The sequence below is a fragment of the Urocitellus parryii genome, chromosome 6, assembly GCF_045843805.1.
Source record: "Urocitellus parryii isolate mUroPar1 chromosome 6, mUroPar1.hap1, whole genome shotgun sequence".
Lineage (NCBI taxonomy): Eukaryota > Metazoa > Chordata > Mammalia > Rodentia > Sciuridae > Urocitellus > Urocitellus parryii.
This window is the reverse complement of record NC_135536.1, coordinates 89,479,916-89,506,199: the sequence shown is the minus strand read 5'-3', so window position 1 is coordinate 89,506,199 and position 26,284 is coordinate 89,479,916. Positions and strand designations below refer to the sequence as shown.

The 26,284-nt window shown below is 41.5% G+C and overlaps 1 protein-coding gene across 4 annotated transcripts in view; it reads left to right on the top strand.

Moving 5' to 3' along the window:
• The window catches only part of Vps39 (VPS39 subunit of HOPS complex), a 51,708-nt gene extending 27,115 nt beyond the window's left edge, over positions 1–24,593 (top strand). For all 4 annotated transcript variants that reach the window (XM_026390589.2, XM_026390580.2, XM_077799571.1 and 1 more), the window contains 17 exons: positions 5,211–5,331; positions 5,441–5,561; positions 9,401–9,530; positions 13,832–13,974; positions 15,466–15,609; positions 16,180–16,321; positions 16,445–16,531; positions 16,863–16,936; positions 17,276–17,374; positions 17,984–18,101; positions 18,627–18,755; positions 19,665–19,767; positions 19,949–19,994; positions 20,936–21,085; positions 21,217–21,351; positions 21,592–21,683; positions 22,569–24,593. In XM_026390589.2, coding sequence (XP_026246374.1) covers positions 5,211–5,331; positions 5,441–5,561; positions 9,401–9,530; positions 13,832–13,974; positions 15,466–15,609; positions 16,180–16,321; positions 16,445–16,531; positions 16,863–16,936; positions 17,276–17,374; positions 17,984–18,101; positions 18,627–18,755; positions 19,665–19,767; positions 19,949–19,994; positions 20,936–21,085; positions 21,217–21,351; positions 21,592–21,683; positions 22,569–22,644 — 1,910 coding nt within the window. In that variant the 3' untranslated portion in view covers positions 22,645–24,593. The remainder of the gene's footprint in view (positions 1–5,210; positions 5,332–5,440; positions 5,562–9,400; positions 9,531–13,831; positions 13,975–15,465; positions 15,610–16,179; positions 16,322–16,444; positions 16,532–16,862; positions 16,937–17,275; positions 17,375–17,983; positions 18,102–18,626; positions 18,756–19,664; positions 19,768–19,948; positions 19,995–20,935; positions 21,086–21,216; positions 21,352–21,591; positions 21,684–22,568) is intronic.
• The last annotated feature ends 1,691 nt before the right edge of the window (positions 24,594–26,284 follow it).

The following is a 26,284-nucleotide window of genomic DNA, read 5'->3' as shown; positions in this document are numbered from 1 at the left end:
TTTTGAGGAAAGAACTCCAGGAAATGACTTTCCCTCTTAAAACTGCTTTCATTGTGTCCCATAGATTCTTGTATGTTGTGTCTGTATTGTCATTTATATCTAAGAATTTTTTTATCTCCTCCTTTATGTCTTCTGTAACCCATTGATCATTCAGTAACATATTGTTCATTTTCCATGTGATGTAGGATTTTTCCTTCCTTCTTTTATCATTGATTTCCAGTTTCATTCCATTATGATAGGATATGGTGCATGGTATTATCTCCACAGCTTTATATTTACTAAGATTTGCCCTATGGCCTAATATATGGTCTATCTTTGAGTAGGATCCATGTGCTGCTGAGAAGAAGTGTATCCACTTGATGATGGTTGATATATTCTATATATGTCAGTTAAGTCTAGGTTATTGATTGTGCTATTGAGTTCTATAGTTTCTTTATTCAGCTTTTGTCTAGAGGATCTGTCTAATGGCAAGAACGGTGTGTTGAAGTCACCCATAATTATTGTGTTGTGGTCTATTTGACTCTTGAACTTGAGGAGAGTTTGTTTTATGAACGTTGCAGCACCATTGTTTGGAGCATACAGATTGATAATTGTTATGTCTTGTTGGTGGATGTTTCCTTTTAACAGTATATAGTGTTCTTCTTTATCCCTTTTGATTAACTTAGGTTTGAAGTTGATTTTATTCGATGTGAGTATGGCCACTCCTGTTTGCTTCCGAGGGCCATGTGAGTGGTATGATTTTTTCCCAACCTTTCACCTTCAGCCTTTGTATGTCTTTTCCTATCATATGAGTCTTCTGGATTTGTTTTTTTGATCCAGGTTACTAGCCTATGTCTCTTGATTGGTGAATTTAGGCCATTAACATTTAAGGTTACAATTGAAATATGGTTTGTATTTCCAGTCATGTTTATTTATTTATTTATTTTAGTTTGGCTAGTTTTTACCCTTTGGTTATTTTCCTCCCCCTTTACTGAGATACCTCCCGCTGTTAGTTTTGGGCGCTATTTTTCAATTCCTCTTCTTGTAGTATTTTGCTCAAAATGCTTTGCAGTGCTGGTTTTCTGGCTGCGAATTCTTTTAGCTTTTGTTTATCGTGAAATATTTTAATTTTATTGTCAGATCTGAAGCTTAATTTTGCTGGATACAGTATTCTTGGTTGGAATCCATTATTTTTCAGCGTTTGAAATACATTGTTCCAGGATCTTCTCGCTTTCAAAGTCTGTGATGAAAAAATCAGTCGTTAACCTGATTGATTCACCCCTGAATGTAATCTGCCTCCTTTCTCTCATAGCTTTTAATATTCTCTCCTTGTTCTGTATGTTGGCTATCTTCATAAGTATATGTCTTGGAGTTGGTCTATTACGGTTTTGAATGTTTGGGGTCCTGTAGGCTTCCAAGATTTGGCAATCCATTCCATCTTTCATCTCTGGGAAGTTTTCTAGAATTATTTCATTTAATAGGTTGTCCATTCCTTTGGTTTGAACCTCTATGTCTTCTTCTATCCCGATGACTCTCAAATTTGTTTTTTTATGATATCCCATATCTCTTGAATTGATTGCTCGTGAGATTTAAGCATCTTTTCTGTGTTGACTATATTCTTTTCAAGTTGATAAACTTTGTCTTCATTATCTGATGTTCTGACTTCTATTTGATCTAGTCTATTTGTAATATTCTCGTTTGAGTTTTTAATTTGGTTTATAGTTTCCTGCATTTCTAGGATTACTGTTTGATTTTTTTTAAGATCTCTATCTCCTGGTAAAGCTCGTTCTTTACCATTTGAATTTGTTTGTTTAATTCATTTTCAAAATATACTTTCATTACTTGGACTTGCTGTCTCGTGTCTTCTCTAATATTCCGTTCCATCTGAGTTAGGTATGCCTTGAGTTCTTTCCCTATCCATGTTTCTGATGCTTCTAGGTCCTCCTGTAGATTTAAGTTGTCCGGCATTGTTTGTAATCCTTTTTTCCCTTATTTTTTCATGTTGTTCACGTTACTTTCCAGCTCTGTTTGATTGCTGTGTTTTTGTTCTCTCCTATATATTTGTTTTGGTTTTGTATATCTCTGTTGTCTTTCCTTTTTGGTGGTAGACTATGCCTGCTAAAGTGGATTCCGCTGGGAAGGAGTTCCGACGGTCGAACTCCGGTGACGTCACCTCTCGGCTATGGCGGTCCCCGGCTCCTTGCCGGGGTGTCTGAAGGGAGGGGTGGGACTGGTCTGTCTCTGGTTGGTTTCAGCTCCTGGTTAGCTACTTCATGAAGGCCTGGCTATAGACCTCTTCCTAGAGTCTCTGCGCCGTACCTACTGAGCCGCACCTTGGGGTCTAGCTGAGCGGTTGCCGGCATGCGGGCGGTCTCCAGCTGCCCAGTCACGGGGGCCGCGGGCAGTCGCCTGGGCGGTCTCTAGCCGCCCAGTCGCACAGGTGGTTGCTGGCTGGCAGGCAGTCTCCAGCCGCCCAGTTGCGCGGGCAGTGGGTGTGTGGTCGCCGGCCGGCAGGCGGTCTCCAGCTGCCCAGTCGCGCGGGCAGCGGGCGTGCAGTCGCAGGCGGGCGGGCAATCTCTAGCCGCCCAGTCGCGAGGGCCTGGCCTCATCCCCTGGCTTCTCCTGCTAGCCTGGCCTTCCCCTGTGTGATGCCTCTCAGCAGTTCAAAGTGTCCTCTGGGCCTGCAGTTTACTGGGTGTGGAGGGTGGCTATTGGGAACCCCAGCACCCTTTTGTTTTGATTTTTTCCGCTTGTCCCTCCCCCAGGGCTGGCTAGACAGGTTTCGTTTTCATGGCTGATGGGAGGGGGAGTTGAAGGTCAGGTGTCTCTACCTTTCCCCGTGTCTCTATGCAGGCTCGTTCTGATAATCCCTCCCCTGGAAAGCCTGGGAGAGATTTTATGTGAATTCCCCACTGTATGGGAGGTGGGCTGAATAACACACACCTGTTTTATTGTTGCCATCTGTTGGAGAGTGGCAGTGATGACGTCAGCTCTCCAAGATGGTGGCCGCTGGCTTCCTTGGTGGACTTTCCATTGTGGGAGATAGAACTGGACCGCTTCCTTCCCTGTCTCAAATCCCGAACTCAGCCCGAAGCTCAGTGAAGGCACAGCCGGCAGGATTCCACAGGATCCGTAGCACTGTTTCTCTCTGCTTGCTGGTCGCTTCTCAGCCATGCCCCGCCGTCTGTAGCCACAGGGCGGGCCGCGCGACGGGCAGCAGATCAGTCAGCCTGGAACTCCAGTCGCACAGTTGGCTCCTGTTAGAGATTCAATAACCAGTCCTCGGTGCTGGAAATCCTTCCTCTAGGTTTCGGTGGACCCCTATTTTGCTGTAAATTCCTAACAACATAGCTTTTTGTCGCTCTAACTCGTTATTCACCTGCGCAGTGACGCCGTACATGGGGTGTGATGCACTCTATTCGTGGCCATCTTGGAGTCTCGAATTTTTGTATTTTAAAAGATACGTTCTGTGTTGCTTATTTACTAAATCCCTCCATTTATGTTCAATCTCTGTTACCATGTAACCTGTCAAAGAAAGGGAGATTTTATACTTTTTTACATAATGACTCTTTTTTAGCACTTTTGAGGGATTATTCTGCTTCATTTGGCACTTTAAGGTTTGGATGTGGTAACTGATATTCTTAAAAAATTAGGAAGAATGGAGAAAAAGAGTGCAATCCAAGAATTTACATGAATCAACAAGGGTAAATTTTGGGTCATGGATAGTAAAATGAAAGTGTTTGGGGCACATGCCTATATTCACAGCTACTCTTGAGGTGAGTCAGGAGAATCACAAGCATAAGGCCAGCCTTGTCTAACAGGCAACCTAGAGAGGTCCCCCCTCCCTTTTCTTTATTTTTATTTGGTACTGGGGATTGAATCCAGGGCCACTTAAAACTGAACCACATCCCCAGCCCTTTTTATATTTTTATTTTTTATTTTGAGACAGTGTCTCACTAAGTTGCCTAAGGCCTCATCAAGTTGCTGAGCCTGGCTTTGAACTTGAGATTCTTCTGCCTCAGCATCCCAGATTGCTGGGATTATAGGCATGTGCCACCATGCCCAGCGAGACCTTGTCTTTAAAACACAAAAAAAGTGGTTTTTTTGGATAATAGACTCATAAGTCACAGCAAATATTAAATAAAAAATAACCACACTTTGGGATGAGCCAACTATATATAACCATAAATATATAATAAAAAATAGAAAGTAAATAACCTTACTGAGAATTATGTCCAGCTCTTTCTCTGTCTACCAGTTAGACATTGTCTAAGTCCATTTGTGATGGTATAACAGAATACCACAGACTGGGGAATTTTTAAAGAACAGAAATTTATTTCCTCATAGTTTTGAAGGCTTGGAAGTCCCAGATCAAGGGACCAACGACTGGTATCTGGTGAGGGTCTTCTTGCTTCATGGAAGGAAGGTAAAAGACAAGAGAGGTACGAACTCTGTGTCTGCACATGACAGAAGAGCAGAGAGAACCTATTCCCACGAGGCCTTTTTATAGCTGCATTAATCTATTTATGAGAGCTGAGCCCTCATGACCTAAACACCTCTCATTAGGCTGTACCTCCCAATGCTATTGGCATCAGGGATTAAGTTTCCAACACACGTAGTGTTAGAGGGGACAAAAGCATTCAAACTGTAATTGCAAAAGTGGATTTTTGCATCAGATCCCTGTGAAAATTTTGTGAAAAAACAACATTGACTAGAAATATGGACAGAGCAAAAAAGAAATTGCGTTCCTCTTGTCCTTTTCAAGACAGTGTACAACTTGTTTTTAATCACCAGATTCTCCCACTGATGCACTGTTAGGAGCAGCTGCATCCCACTTTTGTCAGTCTGACTGATTGATGAGAAAGATGCCAGTGATGCTTTCATCCAGTTCTTTAGGGGAAACAGTGTGAGTGGAATCAGGTCACTGTCAGCGAAGGTGGATGCATTTTTTTGTGAAGATTTCTCTTAACATCACTTAGGCAAAGCAATATTTTTTTTCCTTCCTATATCGCAGTGTAGGATCCTGGCTTGGTATTTGACTAATGGACTCTTTCAAAGATAATTTAAATGCAGCTTAGAAGGCTAGGGATGTAGCACAATCAATAGAGTGCTTGCCTGGCCCTGTGTTTGTTTCCCACTATTACAAAATGAATGAATGAAGCTTGCTATGGACAATTGAAACACTCCATAAGCTTAAAGCCTTTGACCAGTACATGTTCTTTCTTGCGTAGAGCACCAGCCTCCTTATATCATCGCAGTGTTGCCTCGATATGTGGAGATCCGAACTTTTGAACCAAGGCTTCTCGTCCAGAGCATTGAATTGCAGAGGCCCCGTTTCATTACCTCAGGAGGGTAAGGAATTTCTTTACTGTTGTTGCCATATTATGCCAAAGCTTTAAAGTCACCTGTGTCATCATAAAGCCTATGCTCTGTTACCGTATTCTTAAACTCCTGCTTCCAGATCAAACATTATCTATGTGGCCAGCAATCATTTTGTTTGGAGACTCATTCCTGTCCCTATGGCAACTCAAATCCAACAGCTTCTCCAGGACAAGCAGTTTGAATTGGCTCTGCAGCTCGCAGTAAGTCTTGCTCCTAACATTGGGGTATGAGTCTGCCTTCCTCGTTGTTCTTGAAATTAGGTGAATTTGATGTTCATATTTAGTTTGGACTACTACAATAAGCACAGAGGTGAAAGTCAGAGACCTTCAATCCAGGGTTTGACTTGTGCTTAAAATAACTATGTAATTCTTAAGTGATTTTACTTTTTCAATAATAATAATAGGATCAATGTGAATAATAATAATAGTATCTTATAGAATTAAAGACCGCTGAGGTGCACAAAAAATGCATCCACCTTTGCTGACAGTGGTAGAGTGATTGCCTGGCAAATGCAAGGCCCTGGTTTAGATTCTCAACACTGAGGGGGGAAAAAAAGGAAGAACGGAAGCATGGAAAGAAAAATTTAAAAAAATACAAACATTGAAGTGTAGTAACAGTCGTTAATTTGATATGACAGTCTCAATGAATACAGCAACTAAAATTGCTGAGGCTGGCTTCGAACTTGAGATTCTCCCCTCACCTCAAAATTCCTTTCAACAGTGAACTCCTGTGTTTATATAAGTAGACCTTCTTTAGGTATTCTGAAACTACTTCAAGTTATTGTCAACTAGGCTATATCTTTTATTTACAATTATTACTTGATTAATATCATTACGGTAATATAATCATTATCACTGTAGCAAAATAATAAACATAGGATACTTATGAAGAAAAAAAAGTTTATTTAACTCACAGTCTGGGAGGTTCAAAGTCTAAATGGCATAGTGAAGGTTCTAGTGAGTGTTTTCCATTGATTGAACCTACTTCTGGTGTGGATAACGATGAAAGGAGTCCATGCAGGAGCAAGCAATTATATCTCAAGCCAGGAGGGTCCAGGCTTGCTCCTTTTATAACAACCCTGTCTTAAGAGCTGCCAAGAGATTGCATGAGAAATATCTCATACCCCTAGTGACCCACAGAACCTCCCAGCAGTCCCCACCTCTTAAAGGGACACACCATTTCCCAGTGCTACCATCCTAGGGACCAAGTTTCCAAAATTCAAACCTCTGATGAGATACATAATTCAAACCAAAGCAGCTACTCTCCTATATGTTGTGGGAGGTTGTTGACAGCAAAGCAGTGACCGTGCCAGTGATACTTCTATTGCCAAAAACCATTTTGGAAATAACTTCAGAGTCTGTGTCTTATTCTTTTAAACATCCTCATAATTGTCTTATGTAGATGATGGTGATTGTCATCTATAGTGGGTGGACTTGATTTCAAGAAACAACTAAAAGTCATTCTGAGCCAAATCTAGTTATTAAATTGGACAGTACTAATTTAAAGAAATGTTGATGAAAATATAGTAATAGAATTTAATCTCTAGATTATCTTATAAACTGTTGCTAAATGGAAAGCAGTGGCCACTTTTTAAAAATTAGATTTTTTTAAACTTTATTTTCATTTTTTTAGTTGTAGTTGGACACAATATCTTTATTTTATTTATTAATTTTTTATGTGGTGCTGAGGATCGAACCCAGCGCCTCACACATGCTAGGCGAGCATTCTACCACTGAGCCACAACTCCAGCCCCCCAAAATTACATATGTTTTAATCACTTATGGTGGCTACTTTTTTTAATATTTATTTTTTAGTTGTAGGTGGACACACAATATTTTTAGTTTATTTTTATGTGGTGCTAAGGCACTTGCTAGGCAAGCACTCTACCACTGAGCCACAATCCTAGCCCAATGGTGGCTACTTTTAAAGAACAACATTTATTTTGTATGTGTAAGTTCTGGATTTAAAATAGAAACTCAGTCTTAAGACTGGTACAGGCATGTACCACCCTGTCTGGTTGCCAGACAGGATGGTACATGCCTGTAATCTTAGCAACTCAGGAGGCTAAGGCAGAAGGATCACAAATTCAGAGCCCACATCAACGATTTAGAGACACTTTCAGCGACTTAGCAAGACCCTATCTCAAAATTAAAAATTTCAAAATGTCTGGGGATTTAGCATTTAGCTCACTGCTAAAGCATCTCTTGGATTTAATCCCTAATACCAAACCTTAAAACTTTGTTGAATCTTTTACTTGTGATTCAACATAAATGAATAACATACTTAGATTATAAACTTTACAAAAGGATATGCAGTACATAACTCTTTTTAGTGTCTTTTTTTTTTTTTTTTGACAGAAAGAGCTTAGAATTTTTCAGTTATCTGCCTTGTGCCTTGTGCAGTAGACAATCTAGAAGTTGGAGCTGGGGGTGTAGTTCAGTAGTAGAGCACTTACCCAGCATGGACAGGGCCCTAGGTTAGAGTCCCAGCACTATAAAAAGTAAAATAAAGTTGCACACAAGAAGATGAAAGTAGGTTCCCATGTTTCTCCTCTTTTCTAGCCTCAAATTACTATGTACTGCTTGTATGACAAAAGAAGATTGGTTGGCATCATTTTAGTCTTGAGAGAACCTATATTTATTTAAATAGAGAATATGCATGAAATTTCCAGAGGGCAATTTTATACTAAACTTTGGTATTGACAAAATGAAGTGAAATTTTAGGGATAGTTCACTGTGGGCTGGGAAAGGCATCTGAAGACAGATGATTGAGTTGGTCTTTTAAGTATAGGTAAGATTAGGATCAGAAGCAGGAAACAGCATTGAAAATCAGAGAAAGTTTAAAAAAGTGAAAGGAAGTTTCATGCATTTCTAGAACATTCATAGTCTGTACTAACTGGAGCAGATGATTGAAAATAAACTCAATAAGGAGGCCAGTGCCAGGTTTTGGAAGTCTTTGAAGCACCAAGCAGGAGAACTTGAACCAGGTTCAGCAACATGCTGACAGTGGTTGAACTGAGATGGCAATAGGGAGGGAATGAAAAGGGGAGGGGAAAAGAAGAGGCAGAGAAGGGAAGGAGGAAATTGAGAGACATTTTTAAGAAAGAAAATAAATTTAGTAAAGATTGGTTTAAAAAGATATAAGGAGGGAAAGGTTATCAGGGGAAAACAAAGTTGATAATAGCCCTATTTATTAAGATTTTGCTGTGATTAGGACCTTTGCCAAATGTGTTGGCCATGCCAGATGTCTCTTATTTCTTGAGCACCCTGTGCTCTTACTGTCACTTTAAGCCCTTGCACAGTGCTCTCTGTTATTTTAGGGCCTCATGCATTCTACTTTGCCAGGAGCACACATTTGTCTTCCATTTCCTTGTGTCACCTTCCCAGCTGTACTTGGCTAACTAACTACAACTCATCCTTCATATCTCAGTTACAACTCAGACTGCATTAGGTACCTCTCCCACATGTTTCTGTCATCATTCTTACCCTATTTTTTTGTTTTTAAATTAAACACTAGAATTTATTCAGATTTGGCCAGTTTTTTTAATTTAATGTTCTCTTTTCTGTTCCAGAATCAAATCTGTAAATCACTTTGCATTTAATTGTCCCTAGTGTCCTCTGGCCTTTGACAGTTTCTTCAACTTTCCTGGTCTCTCATGACCTTGACAGTTTTCAGGAATAATGGTTTGGCATTTTGTAGAAACCCTGATGTGTTTTATTTGCATAGGTACTTGTAGTTAGACTGTCAGGGCAGTCAGGGAGGGTAGATGCCAGATTTTTTTCTTGTACACTTTGGCACTTGTGGTTTCTATGATATTGTCTCACTTAGATTGTACTGAAAAATATTTGTTAAGGGACTGGGGTTGTGGCTCAGTGGTAGAGCACTCGCCTAACATGTGTGAGGCCCTGGATTCAATCCTCAGCACCACGTAAAAATAAATAAATAAAAAGTATTGTGTCCAACTATAACTAAAAAATAAATATTTTAAAAAAATACTTGTTGAATAAGTTAGCTCTCACTTTTTCTATGCTTTTATTAGGAAATGAAAGATGATTCTGACAGTGAAAAGCAGCAACAAATCCATCACATCAAGAACTTGTATGCCTTCAACCTCTTCTGCCAGAAACGCTTTGATGAGTCCATGCAGGTCTTTGCTAAACTTGGCACAGGTAACAAGTGGGTGTGGCATTGAGATAGGAACTACAGAGAGAATGGAAACTGGAAAGAATAGGGGTACCAGACTTTTGATCTGCATGTATAACAAGATCCTGTATGTGGCGTGTCGGTTACATTTTCACAGTCCTAATCTTATGAAAATGGTCTCATCCATAAATACAGCCTTCTAATGTTCCAGAATGATTTACCCTCACCTTTATAGAAAGGTAAGAGAGTCATTCAATTCACCAAATGTGTATGTGATCATCTGGTGTTTATTGAATGTTCTTCTAGACAAAAGTCCCTGGGTTAAATAGTAGTTCATTTTTGAGAGCCAACATAGGAAGGTGCTGTGAAGTCCTCCCTTTTCTTAGTGTCCTAAGATCTCTCCAGGAGCTTAGGCAGAACTACTGGACCTTTCTGTGCTTTAATTTCTCCTCTATAAAAGGTGTATAATGGCCTGGCCATGGTGGCACACACCTATAATCCCAGCAACTGGCAGTGGTAATGCTAAGGCAGGAGTACAAGTTCAAGGCCAGCCTCAGCAACTTGGTGAGACCCTGCCTTAAAATTAAAAAACAAAACAAAACAAAAAAGGCCTGGAGAAGTAGCTCAGTAGTAAAGCACCCCTGGGGTTCAATCACCAGTATCCCTCCCCACCTCAAAAAAAAAAAAAAAAGAAAGAAAAAACCCAAATCTTTTCATTTCTGTATGTTCCATTTTTGCTTAATTTGGATCAATTCATATATAATCCATATATACTTAGTTTTCTTCTCTACCATATTATTATCTTCTCCTTCCTCATCTTTGCTTTGACTTTTCCTCACTATCTTCCAAGACTGGTTAATAATGCCCTGTGATAACTCCTTGTATGAGTTCAGGTTCTTGGTTGTAATTAATAATGACTCAAGTCTGAATAATGTTAGCATAATCTGACAAAGTAAGAGGGTTTATTGGAATATTAGGGGGGTGACAATTAGAGGGAACCATAAAGGTGATAGGACACAAGGCTTAAGAATAGGCAGGTCCCAGTGCCTTGGGGGACTGAGACAGGAGGATCGCAAGTTCAAAGCCAGCCTCAGCAATGGTGAGGCACTAAGCAACTCAATGAGACCCTGTCTCTAAAGGAAATACAAAATAGGGCTGGGTTGTGGCTCAGTGGCCAAGTGCCCTTGAGTTCAATCCTTGGTACCCTACTCAAAAAAAAAAAAAAAAAAAAAATAGGCAGGGCTAGATGCAGTGGTAAACTCCTATAATCCCAGTGACTTGGTAGGCTAAGGTAAGAGAATCACAGGTTCAAGCCAGCTGCAGCAACTTAACAAGTTTTTATTTCTCAAAATAAAAAAGGACTGGGAATGGGTCTCAATGGTTAAACACTCCAGGGTTAAATCCCTGGTACCAAAAAAAAAAAAAAAAAAAAAAAAAGGATGGCATTGAAATAGGAAGCAGGAAACAGAACAATAATCACTTTGTAGCCAGGACAGGTTAGGCAGTCTTGCTCTGGCATAGCCACTTCCTATACTATTATCATTACCACATCCTCCTTTGTGTTATCCTCACTGAAAATTGCCCCCTACCAATGCATCAGCTATCTAATGTTGTACAAGTCACCCTAAAACTTAATAGCTCAAAACAACAAACATCTGTTCTCTCTCTTTCTCCCCCAACAGCCCCTCTCTCGCTCTCTATCTCCCCTCCTCTATCTCCACCCCACTTCCCCGCCCCTCTCTCTCTCTTTCTCTTGGTCAGGAATTTGGGAAGGGTTCAGCCAAATAGTTCTTGCTGCAGGTCTCTTGTGGTTACAGTTGGATGTTGGCTGGGGCTTGGGCCTCAGTTCTTGTTCACATGGTTCTCTCCACAGAGCTGCCTGAATATCTTCATGCATAGCAGCTGGCTTTTCCCACAGGGAGTGGTTTCAGAGACCCAGGCGAAAGCTTCAGTGCCATTTATGACAGTTGCTTCTGCTATCTTTTGATTTACAAGGGTCCATCCAGTTTCAAGGTGACACAGACACCACCTTTGATGGAGGAGTATCTTGTTGCACAAGAGGAACATGTGGGATGGGATATGTGTTGGTGTGTGCCATATTGCTTGTCATTTTGCTTTTCTTTCTCAAAATTGGGGATCTCATTGGCTAGGAATAGGTCCTGGTCCCACTTCCAGAATGTACTAGGGCTGTTGATGGTGTTTTGGCCCTTCTCTTTTGAAGGCTAAGACTCCTCTCCAACTGAGATGAAACACAGTGTGGAAGAGGGAGCTCTCCAAAAGGATATAAAGTGCTGTTAAGAAAGGTGTTGGGCAAACTGAAATTGATGTCTGTCATCCTTCCTTCAAATGAGCCAATGGGGAGTGATTGTTTATTGGGTACAGAGTTTAAGTTTGTGATGATGGAAAAGTTCTGGAAGTGGATAGCAGTGAAGGTTGCCCAAAATATGAATATATTTAGTATCATTGAACTGTATAATTATAAATGATTAAAATAATAAAAGTTATATATATTTTAATACACTCATACACAGATTGTTGGATGAATCAAAAAAAAAAAAAAAAAAGCAAAGAACCAGTATGCACTACTGGACATTAATTTCCTGGGCACATTCCGTAATTCAGAGCTCAGCCAGTTGCTGCTGCTTCCACTGCTGAAGCCACACAACGGCTTCTGTTACCACACAGCAAACTAAAGACAGCTGCATCTGGGCAGGTGCCTCTACATGATGACATAGCTACTAGACAGTGAACTGTGCTGAGTCTGGCTGCCAAACACTAATGAACCAGCAGCTTGGTACAAAGAAGGACTTCATCTCACTTCCAGTTGCAACACTCACACATAATGCTTCTCATTGGTAGAACCAGATTTTCATTCATTACACCGACTGCAAGGGAGCTTTAGGAAAGTCATTTTCCGCTTTATGGCATTCATTGGCAGGAAGGAACATAGAAAAGGAAAAATAGATGCTAAGTGCCAATTGTCCATAAACAACATAGTGTTCCACAGTATTAATTACTGTATGTTTGCATTATTATGCAGTGTTATTACTATATGCAAGTACTATAAATTATTATGCAGTGTTATTACTATATGTAAATCACCCAGTAGTAGGTGAGGGGATATGTGGCTGTTTGCAGCATTTTGCTGTTATAGATACCCATAAAGCATTTGTGAGATTACAATAAATTGTAGGGAGCAAAAAAGAGAAAGTCACCTCTTTAATAATTAGATTCTTGGGCTGGGGATGTGGCTCAAGCAGTAGCGCGCTCACCTGGCAAGCGTGCGGCCCAGGTTCGATCCTCAGCACCACATACAAAGATGTGTCCGCCGAAAACTAAAAAATAAATATTAAAAAATTCTTTCTCTCTCTCTCTCTCTCTTTAAAAATAAAGTAAAATAATTAGATTCTTAATGTAGCAGAACATTTCCCCACTTATTTTTCCCTTCTCAGTTCTTTGGCCCATTTATCAAATGAAACCTTGCATTTTTATTACCAAATTATGCAAATTTGTTTATATAATAAACATACTAACCTCTTGCCATATATAACACAAATATATTTCCTGACCTTTTATCTGGGTATTTCTTTTTTTATACATAGATATACTTTTTAGTTATAGGTAGACACAGTATCTTTATTTTCTTTTTATGTGGTGCTGAGGATTGAATCCAGTGTCTCACACATGCTAGGCAAGCACTCTACCACTGAGTTACAACCCTAGCTGGGTATTTCTTTTTAACTAATATTCATTTTTTTGACATATAAAATTTTTATTATTAAATCTTGATCTTTTTAAAATATCACTGGTTTTTCCTTGGAAGCTTTTTATCCTCTACTTTTAAGGAATTGATAAATATTTATTGCTTAATTCTGTGTACATATCTGTGTCTTAAAAGATAGAGTCATGCCATTTTTGTGGCATTTAGTGAAATACACATAAAGTCCACAGATCATAAATTCATTGAGTTTTTCTGAACTTAGAGTCATTCTCCTTTTAAAAATCAGTATGGAAGCCGGGTGCAGTGGTGCACACCTGTAATCCCAGTGGCTCAGTAGGCTGAGACAAGAGGATCACGAGTTCAAAGCCAGCCTCAGCAATGGCTAGGTGCTAAGCAACTCAGGGAGAACCTGTCTCTAAATAAAAAATACAAAATAGGGTGGAGATATGGCTCAGTGGTCGAGTGTTCCTGAGTTTAATCCCCAGTACCACCCCCCTCCCCCCAAAAAAAATCAGTCTGCAATTTATTTTGTTATAGTAATGGTTTTGTTTTATCCTTAAATTGTTGGTCTCCTTCCCAAAAGAATCACATTTACCTTCCTTGTAGATCCCACCCACGTCATGGGCCTGTATCCGGATCTGCTGCCCACAGACTACAGGAAGCAATTGCAGTATCCTAACCCATTGCCTGTGTTGTCTGGCGCTGAATTAGAGAAAGCTCACTTAGCCCTGATTGACTACCTGACACAGGTAAGTAAAACACAGAGGTATATGGAAGCATTCACCTGGAATTTTTAATTTCTATTTCTCAATGATGGGGATTTGAGAGTCTTTGATAATGCTACAGGTGTTCTGTAAATGGGTGCTTTTGAGGTCTATGTGAGGCACTGTTTCTTCTGCTACTTCTCCCAACTTAATAGTACCATTGGGTTCTTTTTTGCCAAGTCATGATACCAGGGAACACACACAATTTCTAGTGAATTCAAACTAAACCATTATAGGGACTAAAAAGGATAAATTTTAATTGTTGGAAGAAAATTAAGTTTTTAAAATGAACTTTGATACCATACATAATTATGGGTAAAATGCTTTCTCTGTGCAGAATACTTAAGAACACACACAGAAAAGTACAAAACAGAAATACAAATCACCTATATCTCCACTCCCTGAGATAAGTAACTAACATTTTAATGTTGCCCTTTGGGTTTTATACATATATATGAATTAGCTTTTGCTTATTTATTACAAATGGATATCAAACTATATATTCTGTTTTGTAGCTTACTTTTTAAAATTTAGCCATATATTGGGGTAGTCCTTTCTTATTAATAGTCTTCTGTAACATGTGTTTTGGGAGATGTTTAGATTAATTTTTATTTCAATTTACTATTACAGACAGGTAAGTGAAATTTTGAAGTCGATACTAAAATGAACATCTCCCTTAAAGCCTCCTAACCCACAATTTGTCACAAAAAGTTATTATTTATTTCCTGTGCATCCATTCAGTGTTGAAGACCTTATATTTTTTCCTGTTAAATGTCCTGCACACCTTTGTAAGGGGTCTTCCAGTGTACATGGAGAAGTGTTAGAAAAATTGCAGTGTTGCCTTCTATTCTCTGCTTCTTGATCAATGAGTATCTTCAGGTCTAATTAGGCATGCTTAGCCTTTGCACTTCCTTGACACTGGGCTCTCAGGGAACCCAGCTATGACTGCAAGCCTATAGGGAGCACACCAACTTGCCTCAGTGTGCATATTGCACAACCCTGTGCCAAGTGGAAAAGAGTTCCTGGGACATAGTGTTTCCCAAAGTCTAAGGTGCTACAGAAGGCCCTCTACTGCCAATGATTTATCTTTAGAAATCTGAGCACATGTTCTTCCCTGGCCTTTTTCACTGACATTGGAAATACATGAAGTAAACTGACACCAGTAATACGCCAGAGAGATACCAAAGCATACAAGACCATGAGCTTAGCCAGATACAAAAGAATGCAAGCTGGATGATTCCACTTATAGAAGTTTTAGACTAGGCAAACACTAATAGATAATTGTTGCTATTTTTATTATAACTGTGGGAATTTGGCACTCATCATATGACCCTTGATAATTGAGATTAGAGTCATAATGTGAGATCAGGGTTAATAGACATGAGCTGATTTGGAGATATTCAGAGTTATTTAATAACTTAGGTTTTGAAGCAAGGTATAAAGCTGGCCTTGACCCCACATTTTTGACCTTTGTAGAAACGAAGTCAGTTGGTAAAGAAGCTGAATGACTCTGATCATCAGTCTAGCACCTCCCCACTCATGGAAGGCACTCCCACCATCAAATCCAAGAAGAAGCTGCTGCAAATCATTGACACCACCCTGCTCAAGTGCTACCTCCACGTGAGTTGCCCAAACACTTGGGTACCCTTGCTCTGGAATTTGGGTTGTGGAAAGGAGCTCTATATCTTAGGTGACTTACCACTAATAAGAACAAAGTCTTTGATGATGCTTATGAGTGTCCTGGAATTAAGAGGATAAGGCAAGATTTTGTTCCAGAATCTTAAAATGGTCTTTTTTTTTTCCCCTAGTAAGATTGAGATTATGACTACAGTAATTCCTCAATAGTGACCTCTTTTGGGCTGGGGTTGCAGCTTAGTGGTAAAGTGCTTGCCTAGCACACCTGAGGCACTGGGTTCAGTCCTCAGAACCACATGAAGATAAATAGATAAAACAAAGGTATATTTTTTAAAAGTGTCCTTTTTTTCCCAAACCCAGAATATTGTGGTGTTGTGCAGAAGGACATAAATGTTCTAAAAGCTACTATCTGTCATCCTATAAAAGGATTGTTTGCTTTCTTGTGCTCGTGTTACATCCCTGGCCTTTCAGCCTGAAATAGGCCTAGGCTAGGGAAGGGCCTTCCTGAAGGCTCTCCAGGAAGCAGTTTCCACTGAAGTCCTGCTCCCCCTGCAGACAAACGTGGCCCTGGTGGCCCCCTTGCTGCGCCTGGAGAACAATCACTGCCACATTGAGGAGAGTGAGCATGTGCTGAAGAAGGCTCATAAGTACAGTGAACTGATAATCCTGTATGAGAAGAAGGGGCTCCATGAGAAAGGTGATGGGAGGACTGGCTTCTTCCCTGCTGGGGGGTGTCTTGTATGCTGGTGGGAAACCTGAGGTGTGATGAATCTCTCCTGGGGAAGAAGCTTATGATCTTGTTTTTGGGCTTTGTGGCTAGCTCTGCAGGTGCTGGTGGACCAGTCCAAGAAAGCAAACTCCCCTCTAAAAGGCCATGAGAGGACAGTGCAGTATCTGCAGCACCTGGGTGAGTAGACCTTTTGAAGATAGTGGGAAATGACTATTGTTTATAGGGCCTGGTCTCCCTCCATTTCTGAGTCTGGCTGATTGGTCTCTTCCCTCCCTTATGTTCACTCAGCTTCATTCCTCCACTTGGCATAAATCCCTCTGTGGTCCAACTGTGACAGCCCCCTTGGCGTTTGGCTAGCACAGGATGCCCAAACAGCCTTGAGTGGTATTTGAAAAGAGTTATCTTTGTAAGATCAATTTTGGGCTACCTGCACACCTGCCTCCCATTCCCATTGGATGAATCAGTCTTACTATTGTCAACTACTGATAAATCTTACTTTACCCTCCAGGCACAGAAAACCTGCATTTGATTTTTTCCTACTCAGTGTGGGTGCTGAGAGACTTCCCGGAAGATGGCCTGAAGGTAGGTCACAGAGCCCCTGGAATTTATCTGATGCCATGTTTGATCCTGATTATTCCTGGGACAGCAGTGGATGCAATGGGGAGGATGGGTTCATGCCATTTCTTTGGGGCTTGACAGTGCAGGTTGGGATGCAGGAGACCACAGTGCACAGTAATAGAAGGAGCTTTGTCTCCAAATCAGGAAACCTACAACCTAGTCTTGCCACACAATAACCAGCTACAGATGTCTTCTTGTACACCCTTCTCCTCCAAAAGTCTTTTTCATTTCTATACTTGTACACAGTTTGGTGGAACTGCAGTGAAATGATTCTGCTGCTACAACTCAGGTTTATTCTGACAGATTTTTACTGAAGATCTCCCAGAGGTGGAGTCTCTGCCACGAGATCGAGTGCTTGGCTTCTTAATAGAGAATTTTAAGGGTCTGGCTATTCCATATCTGGTAAGATACTTTTCAGTCTACACTAAAGAGTTTTTAAGCCTAGGATCCAAGATTACATGCTTCAATTACCAGGCAGTTCAGATTTGGGTTTTTTGTCACTTGGGGCTTGGTGGAAATGTAAGGAAATGGGTTATGTTAATTTCCTTTGAAGAGATATCTCATGAGACCAAGCTGAAAATGCTACTTAGGGTGGTACCTTCTAAATCAAAATAAAGTACAGAGTGGTGAAAGATTGATGTTTTAGAAAAACAGCTAAAATCATATTTATACAACCAAACACAGCTGTGGCCATAAGACAATCAAGGTAAGTACTGAAATGCAAATATTTAACTTTAATTATGTAGGCTGATACAAGATTGTGAAGGATTGTGGGGCAAAACTAATTAAAGTAGTTTAAATTGGAAATTGAAAAACAACAATTCCTGGGTTTATTTTGCTGGATTGCATTGTGAGGGTTCCTGGTGGTTTTAGAAGAGCTATCACTTGGTAATCTTTGCAGTTTAATTAAGGGATAATATGCACCTGTTGACCTTTAAAAGTGAGAGGGAGCCTGGGAGAACAGTCGCAGTACAGAGAGTACCAACCAAACAGACCTATCTCTCGTCTCAGGAACACATCATCCATGTTTGGGAGGAGACAGGCTCTCGATTCCACAACTGCCTAATCCAGCTGTACTGTGAGAAGGTGCAAGGTCTGATGAAGGAGTACCTCCTGTCCTTCCCTGCAGGTATCAGTAACTTTTGAAAGCTGGTTGGTCCCAGGCCTTTAAGCAAAAACAGACCTGGGCACCATGTGTGGTGAGGCGAAGCAGATTTCACTTCACTGTTCTCTGCCCAATCTGCAGGAAGTCCCTTAGAGGAGCCATGGGTGCTAAGTGACCCAGACCCAGCACGTGAGACCTCAAGCCCTTGTCTGGGTCTGGGCATCTCTGGGAGTCATACGTGGGGGAGGGCAGAAGGAACAGATTTGTCTGCAAGATGACAGCTATGCTGAGAAGAAACAGGTTGGCCTACCCATGTTTCTCTCCTCAGCCTGCTTTTTTTTTTTTTTTTTTTTTTTTTTAAATAACCTAAAACCAATGTTTTGGGATACCAGAGACCATAAAGTAAAAGAACTCCACACGGAAATTACCAGAGTCCTTTCTGATCATGTGGTGGCGTCATTGAGCCCCATCCCCCTCATTTTTCTTGATGATCCTACATTGGTACCTGACAGCAATACCCTTTCACATTGAACCTGGTTTCCTTTAAAGGCAAAACCCCAGTCCCTGCTGGAGAGGAACTGGGTGAGCTGGGAGAATACCGGCAAAAGCTGCTCATGTTCTTAGAGATTTCCAGCTACTATGATCCAGGCCGGCTCATCTGTGATTTTCCTTTTGATGGTGAGTGTCTGCTGAAGGTAATGAAAAAGCCAGCCTTTTCCGTTTTATTGTTCTCCTGTCCTTTCTTGGGGAAAATAGGGTGTTTGGGGCCAGTGCTCCTGCTTTGTCCTCGCAGAAGACTGACTTTTGTACTGTGACTGAGAGAAGTCTCTTTTCTGGGTGTGAACCACATGCTAATTAATACCCAAGTTGTAACCTGTTTAGTGCTCCAGAATATGTTCTTGGCCAAATTCCTTGTTTAGCAGCTTTTGTAATCTGGCATAATTCAAAAAGATTTTTGTCTGATGTATAAACTCTGTGAGCACTGAGAACAAATGTTTGCTTATCTTCCCTGAGTGCCTAGCTTGTTGAAGGTATTATTATATACTTGGCTATTAAATGGGTCTTCTTAACATTTATAAGTGATCATAAGGAAGGTCGGATGGGCTGGGGATGTGGCTCAATGTTATAGTGCTTGCCCAGATGTACAATTCCCTGGGTTTAATCCCTAGTACTTAAAAAGTGTATGTGTGGGTGGGGGGCATACAGTACCTCCTAAAATAGCTCCTTCACCCTTTAAAAAATTTAGTAATTTTCTCTTTAGGTGGGGAGAACCCCCAAGTAACAAAAATAATATTTTCTTCTAATTTATTATTTTGATAATGAGGATTGAACCCAGGGTTCTGCACTTGCTAATCATGTGCTATACCATTAAGCTAGATGTTTTTTCTACTTTACATTGCCCTGGTATTCATTCCCCTGATAACATAGTCCCAACCTTGGGCTTATATAATGGTGGTGACGGTGACTTTTTTTGCAGAGGTGGTGCTGGGGATTGAACTCAAGGCTTTGGGCATGCTAGGCAAGTGCTGTACCACTGAGCTACCAGCCCAGTGGCAGTTACTTACTTTTATTCCTTTTTCCTCTTAGGCCTCTTAGAAGAACGAGCCCTCTTGTTGGGGCGCATGGGAAAACATGAGCAAGCACTCTTCATTTATGTCCACGTCTTGAAGGATACAAGGATGGCTGAGGAGTAAGTCAGCCCAGTTATCCCACCTCTCAAGGAATTAGTAAGCAGGCCCCAGATAGATGAGTGGTACAAGAGACTAACAAAACCATCTCCCTACATTGCACTGCAGGAGCAGGCCATGTGGATAGCCTTTCATCTAGATGTATTTCCCTCTCATCTTCCCTTACCACTTTTTACCTTCCAGGTACTGCCACACACACTACGATCAAAACAAAGATGGCAACAAAGATGTAAGTAATAGCCCTGATACAGGGAGCATGTACGCATCTCCTCCCCTTTAGTAGAACTCCCCTCATCTGGTGTGACCACAGATGGCACTAGTATGAATTTCTAAATGAGATAGGACATGAGTCTGCATGGAATGATATTTGCGTATATATTGAAGGAGATGCAAGGTGATTGTATGTCCTGGTTTGCTTGGGATAGTTCTGGCTTACATCTGCTGTCATCCATGTGATTATTAGTAGCATCCCTGTCCCTTTACTCTCAAGAGTCCTGATTAGTTAATTAATTATGTGGTCAGCCTATTGAGAATGAACATCTGGTGGGTCCAATCCTATGTCTAGAATACACATTGGTTTATCAATATGTGTAGATATGTGTAATTGTCATCACTAGAGATTGGAGTGCTGCTAGAATCTAGGAGTTAGAAGCTATCCTGCTAAGCAAAACACAGGATAGTCCCAACCACAAGAAATTATCTGGCCCCAAATGTTGAGAGTGCTGAGGTATATAAATCCTGTGGCTCCTCTTCAGGCAAAAAGCAGTCTTTAATTAACTTCCTCATTGTTGGTTTGACTTTTCTGACATTTAAAAGGTGAAAATGACATCTGTAATCCTAGCAATTCGGGAGGTTGAGACAGGAGGATTGCTTCAGCAACTTAGCAAGGCACTAAGCAACTTAGTGAAGCCCTGTCTCAAATTTAAAAGGGCTGAGGATATGGCTCAGTGGTTAAGTGCTTCTGTGTTCCATCCCCAGTACCAAAAAAAAAAAAAAAAAAAGAATAGGAAAGGAAAGGTGAAAATGGTATATTTTAAATGTTCCTCATCAGCTGTTACTATAGACCAACCCTTCTAATCTTTAGGCCTATTATCCCAGGGGGTTGGAATTAGGGGAGTTCTGAGAGTGTTACTGCCAGCCTGATGTGTGCAACTTGTCTATTTGAGACAGGTGTATCTGTCCCTGCTTCGGATGTACCTGTCACCCCCCAGCATTCACTGCCTAGGGCCTATAAAGCTGGAGCTGCTGGAGCCACAAGCCAACCTCCAGGCTGCCCTGCAGGTCCTTGAGCTACACCATAGCAAACTGGATACCACCAAGGTACAAGATCCTTCTCCAAGAGATGGAGCACCAAATGATAAAGAGGTTGGGGAAAGAGACTAGGGTCTGAGAGCTCTTAGCTTCATGTTCTCTCTATTTCACCCACGTTCCCATCTCTGTTCCTGTTCTAGGCTCTCAACCTTCTGCCAGCAAACACTCAGATCAATGACATACGTATATTTCTGGAAAAGGTCTTGGAAGAAAATGCACAAAAGAAACGGTTCAATCAAGTACTCAAGAACCTTCTCCATGCTGAGTTCCTGAGGGTATGGGCCTTCCAAACTCTAGTGGGCTTTTATATTTTAGTATGAGACAGTTTCCACTCTCTTTCCACAGTTCCACCAAGGCAGAGTCTCATATATGAAAATAGTGTAGCTCAAGCTGGTCCAAGCTTTATAATTAGTTGCAAGTGTTCCATCAGGGAGAATCTGTGAACATTGAAGGATGAATCCATGGCAACCTCTACTTTGTGTTTCTATGTGCTTGATGCAAAACTTCTCTTGCAGGTCCAGGAAGAACGGATTTTACATCAGCAGGTGAAGTGCATCATCACAGAGGAGAAAGTGTGCATGGTATGTAAGAAGAAGATTGGGAACAGGTGAGTGCCACCCTACCAGCATCTGAACTCAGATGGGAGCTCCCCAGAGGTGGAAAATGCACATGATGGATTTCTGACCTTAACCAGGGAGGAAAGCACAACTACTGGCAGTCCTATCTGTGTTTAGTTCTTGTATTTTGAAAGAGCTATCTCTGTTCTCTATTGGAGGTGGGCTTTGATAATTTAAAGACCTGAAATGTATGGCATGGAACTGTTGAATTCTTGCTTAAAAACTTCTTTTCCTCTGGCAACTAGAAGTAATGATGTAGCCAGTGTGTGAGAGAGATGGGCAGAAAGTCCTTTTATCTTAAAAAAAACAACCTCCTACCCTCCGAAAAGCAAATCCTCTAAGCCCATGTTCTGTAGTCAGTCCTTTTTCCTTCAAGGGAGAGTGATTTGTTCTTTCTCTTAAATGGCTGGAAGAATTCTTTGCTTTAGAAAGACTTAAATCACTGTTCTTTTTTAGAGTAGCCTGAAACTTGTTCTGATGAGCATTGTCAGCCTTCAGTAAGCCAGTACTGAGCTATGACCATGTGTTTTACATTGTTTTTTTGTTTTAATTTTGTGGGGCCAGTGATGGAACCCAGGCCCCTGTGCATGTTAGGCAAAGTGTTCTACCACTGGGATATACTCTCAGCCATGGACTGATTATTTAATAAGAAATGTCCCCATGTACTTGAACTTTATGCAGTTCATTCTCTGTTCAGTTATTACACAAAGATGGTGGCTACAGAAATCCAGAGGCCCTCAGTACAGGCTGTTCTTTGGGATTTGGGTGTGCATATACCAGGGTGACTCCCAGGTATATGGTACCTCTTTGCAAGTACTGGAGAAATAGTCTATTGGAGAACATCCTGACTTCTGAGCCATTTTCCTTCCCTGCAGTGCATTTGCAAGATACCCCAATGGAGTGGTTGTGCACTACTTCTGTTCCAAAGAAGTAAACCCAGCCGACACCTGAGCCCAGCATCCCAGGGATTCAGCATGGACAGCTCAGCTATCCCAGAGAGGTGAAGGAGCAGCTGGCCTTAGGAATCGGGGGCTGCCACCATTCAGTGTCTCCCCATTTGGACACTACTCGTTACCTTGCACCCTGGAACATCTCTGAATTAGCTAGACTTCTGGTCTGGCATTACCAGCTTTTTTATAGAAAAGAGATTAGTTACACTTGATACCATTATGTTGCGGGCAATTCCAGAGAATTAACACCTGCATGGACAGGAAGAGATGCACCATCTTGCCTTGGCATATCAATCACCTGAATAAGGAGACTTATTCCAAATGTTTATTGTACCCATGGGGTTATTTATTGAGAGTTTTTCTATTAAGATAAGTGCACGGCTTCACAAGCACCCCTCAACAAGGCTGCCTGAAGAGTCCTGTGGAAGAATGAATACAAGAGCCACTCCAGCCACAGAGACCAAGCAATTCATCTGTGTAATGCCAGCGATTTCACCACAGAAGCTGAGCTCTGTGTCCCCTCAGCAGTCTCCTTGCTTGTCTCTTTAATTTTCAGTTTTCTTTTATTTTGCACTATTTATTTTCTCCCTTTATCTCTCCCCTCACTGTGTCACCCAGGCTGGTTCCCACTCTGTGGACACTAGGAATAGCTAATATTTAAATGAGGTAAAATGGGAAGCAAGAGGAAGTCTCAGTTTCTAGGAACACACTGATAATCAATTGTCAGTACATTGTAAATAGGCCCTCTTTGGCCATACTATTAGGCAAACGTTCCCATAGAGGCTCCTGCCTCACTTACCTCCTGCCTGGACAGGTTGGTTTAGCCTTTGGGAACAGAGATCTTTATGCTTTGGACACCTTTCTCCTTTCCAACCAGTTTCTGTCCTCTTACCTTCCACATGGGCCTGGCCATTGTTCCTTGGCTTTGTTTTGCAGGGGTTGGAGGATTGTGTTCTGATGGAAAGTTGGATCTCTCCCACACACTAGAATTAGTCATATCAGGAACTGACACTGCTTTGGTGCTGAGTGTTAGGATTCAGGAACAGCAGAATGATACAGGAGGGTAGGGGCAGGAGCATATAGTTTTGTAAGATAACTCACCACCAGCTCTATTGAGTGCTGTGGGGGGATCCTGCCAGAGATGTCCAAGATGGAGTTTCTCACATTGTAGGCTGTGTGGGGCAAGTGGTCTTACATCCTATCCTCACTAGGGTTTTTGTAGATTTGTAATCTTGTTGCCCTTGTGTCTTCAAGGATAGTGAGGATGGCTGATGGTACCCAATGCTGACACTTTCAGTGGCTCATCCTTGACATATAGTGGTCCTTTGCAAACTACAGTACTGTTCTGGGTTGGGCTCTGTGCTATAGGCCAACTTGTTGAAGACAAGTAAGCAGACTGGGTTCCTCCCAGATACTTTCTATGTGTAGGTGGGAAGGTCTGAGGATACTGAGCAAGTCCACCAGCACCATTCACAGACATGGGGGGCTCTGTTCAGATCTGAGAACCTGGGCAATGTTTCAGAAGAGCCTTCTGGAGCAGCATGTGGAGAAAGAAAAGTCCCTGGCCATTGCCACTCACAAGAACCAGTGCTGTGCATGACCCTGTCTGCACTTCTCTGGCTGTCCTTTCTCCATAAGCAGCAGAAAAGAGCAGGCCAGCCTCCACTGCATGGCAGGAACTTTCCCTGCCAGGCAAGCCCTGCCTTCTTGGCCTGCTGTGCTTGTACCTTCCATTCTCATGAACTGTGTTGGAAGCAATAGAATAAAAGAGTGTGCATTTTCTTCCCATCTGGTATCCCTATATGACCCCATTTTCCCAAACTCCAGTCTTCCTTCACTGGACTCTCTCTGCCCTCTGCATAGGTATGGAGAAGGCTGGAGATGAAGGTCCTATAGTGAAGACTGATGGATATCTCATAACTTCTTCTAATAAACATAATCAAGCAAGAAGCCAAGCTTGTCTGAATCTTTTATACCCTTTCATGTGGACTTTGGTTAAAAAGAAAGACAGTGAAAGGAATCTAATTTAGCTAAAAATGGAGAATAAGCCAGTAGTTGTTGCAGTAATTCACTTGCAGGTCAGCATGGGAAAAGAAAGAAGAAGCAGAGCAAGCGAAGCAGCAGCAGAAAAAAAGTCCTTTATTGTATACAAGCAGTCTTTTTATAGTATTGTGTACAAAGAAGGCAGCCTTCCGACATCAATAAATCAGGTCTTTCAGGTAATTAAACATAGCATACAGAGGTTTTACTTTCTAATCAGAAGTGACCCGCTTCTCATGGCTAATCTATTCTCAGCCCGGAGTATGTTGAGCTCTGCTCTTTGTTAAGAACAGATAATAAAATTTTTCTCAGCGCCCTCTTAGCCCACTTGGCAGAACATCCCGTTTGCAGGCAAGTCCTCCCAAGGACAGCAGACACCTCGTTTTCAAGCATGTCCGCTGTTACCTTATCTAAACCTTGAAGGAGCCTCTCATTTGCAAGTAGGCCCTCCCAAGGACAGCAGACACCTTGTTTTCAAGCATGTCCGCTGTTACCTATCTATACCTTGACAGAATATCCCGTTTGCAGGCAGACTCCATCAAGGACAGTAGTAGTAACGCAGTCACATCTGATTCTCTACAAGTAGTGACTATGAAAAAATTAGAATTAATGCTTCTCTTGTGAATATAAGTCTGTGCTGTCCAGTACAGCGAGTGTGACTGTAGGCTGATAGGTTGACAGCACATACAGAACATTTTCCTCATCACAGTGTCCACAGGCACTCTAGATAATCCACATTATCTTTCCCTTCACTTCACATTGCAGGGTTTCTTGCCTCTTCCTACAGGTCATGGTGAATGGAAAGGTGATGCAAGGAAGGATTTGGGATGGGTAGGAGTGAGAACCTAAGGATGTTTGAGAAATGGAGAAGTAATAGTCCACTTTGGCCCACTCCAAAATACAATTTGGTCCTTCTATATAATCCTCTTGAGCCGTCTATGACTATCCTGAGTTTCCTTTGGTAATATCTGAAACTATTGAGTCATCACTGTGAGGCATAAGGCAGATGACTTCAGAAAAAGTGGTACATCCCAGAAAGTATGCAAGTCAGACAGGACCCTAGCCTTTCTCTGCCACCAGCTGCCTTGTGCCCTTCCCACTTTGGCCTCTGGCTCCAGGAGTGAGAGTGCCTTACATGTTCACAGAGATCACCAAGGAGGCTGGACTGGGTCATTTCTGAGAGCCCTGCCCCCCCCCACCCCCACAGAGCTTAGCTTCATAGTCCAAATCAAGCAGAGACAGGCTCTCCCTTGAATATTGACTTCCTCTGGCAGTCCCACACCCTTTGGTTCTGGGAGTTTCTGGTCTGAACTTACCTAATTGGTTCATTTTGGAATTGAATCCCCTTTTTTGTGTGGGGTTTTGTTTTAGGATTGAACCCAGGGCCTCAAACATGCTAAGCAAGTGCCTACGACTGAGCTATATTCCCAGCCCTTTTTAGTTTGTGAGATAGGGTCTCACTAAGTTCCCAGGCTGGTCTCAAACTTGCCATCCTCCAGGTGTGTGCTACCAAGTCCAACTTGAATCGCCTTTTTTGAATGTTGTTTGGGCCTCTAACTCAAGGTCTTAGGGAAGAGTGGAGATGACTGGATCTTGATTGA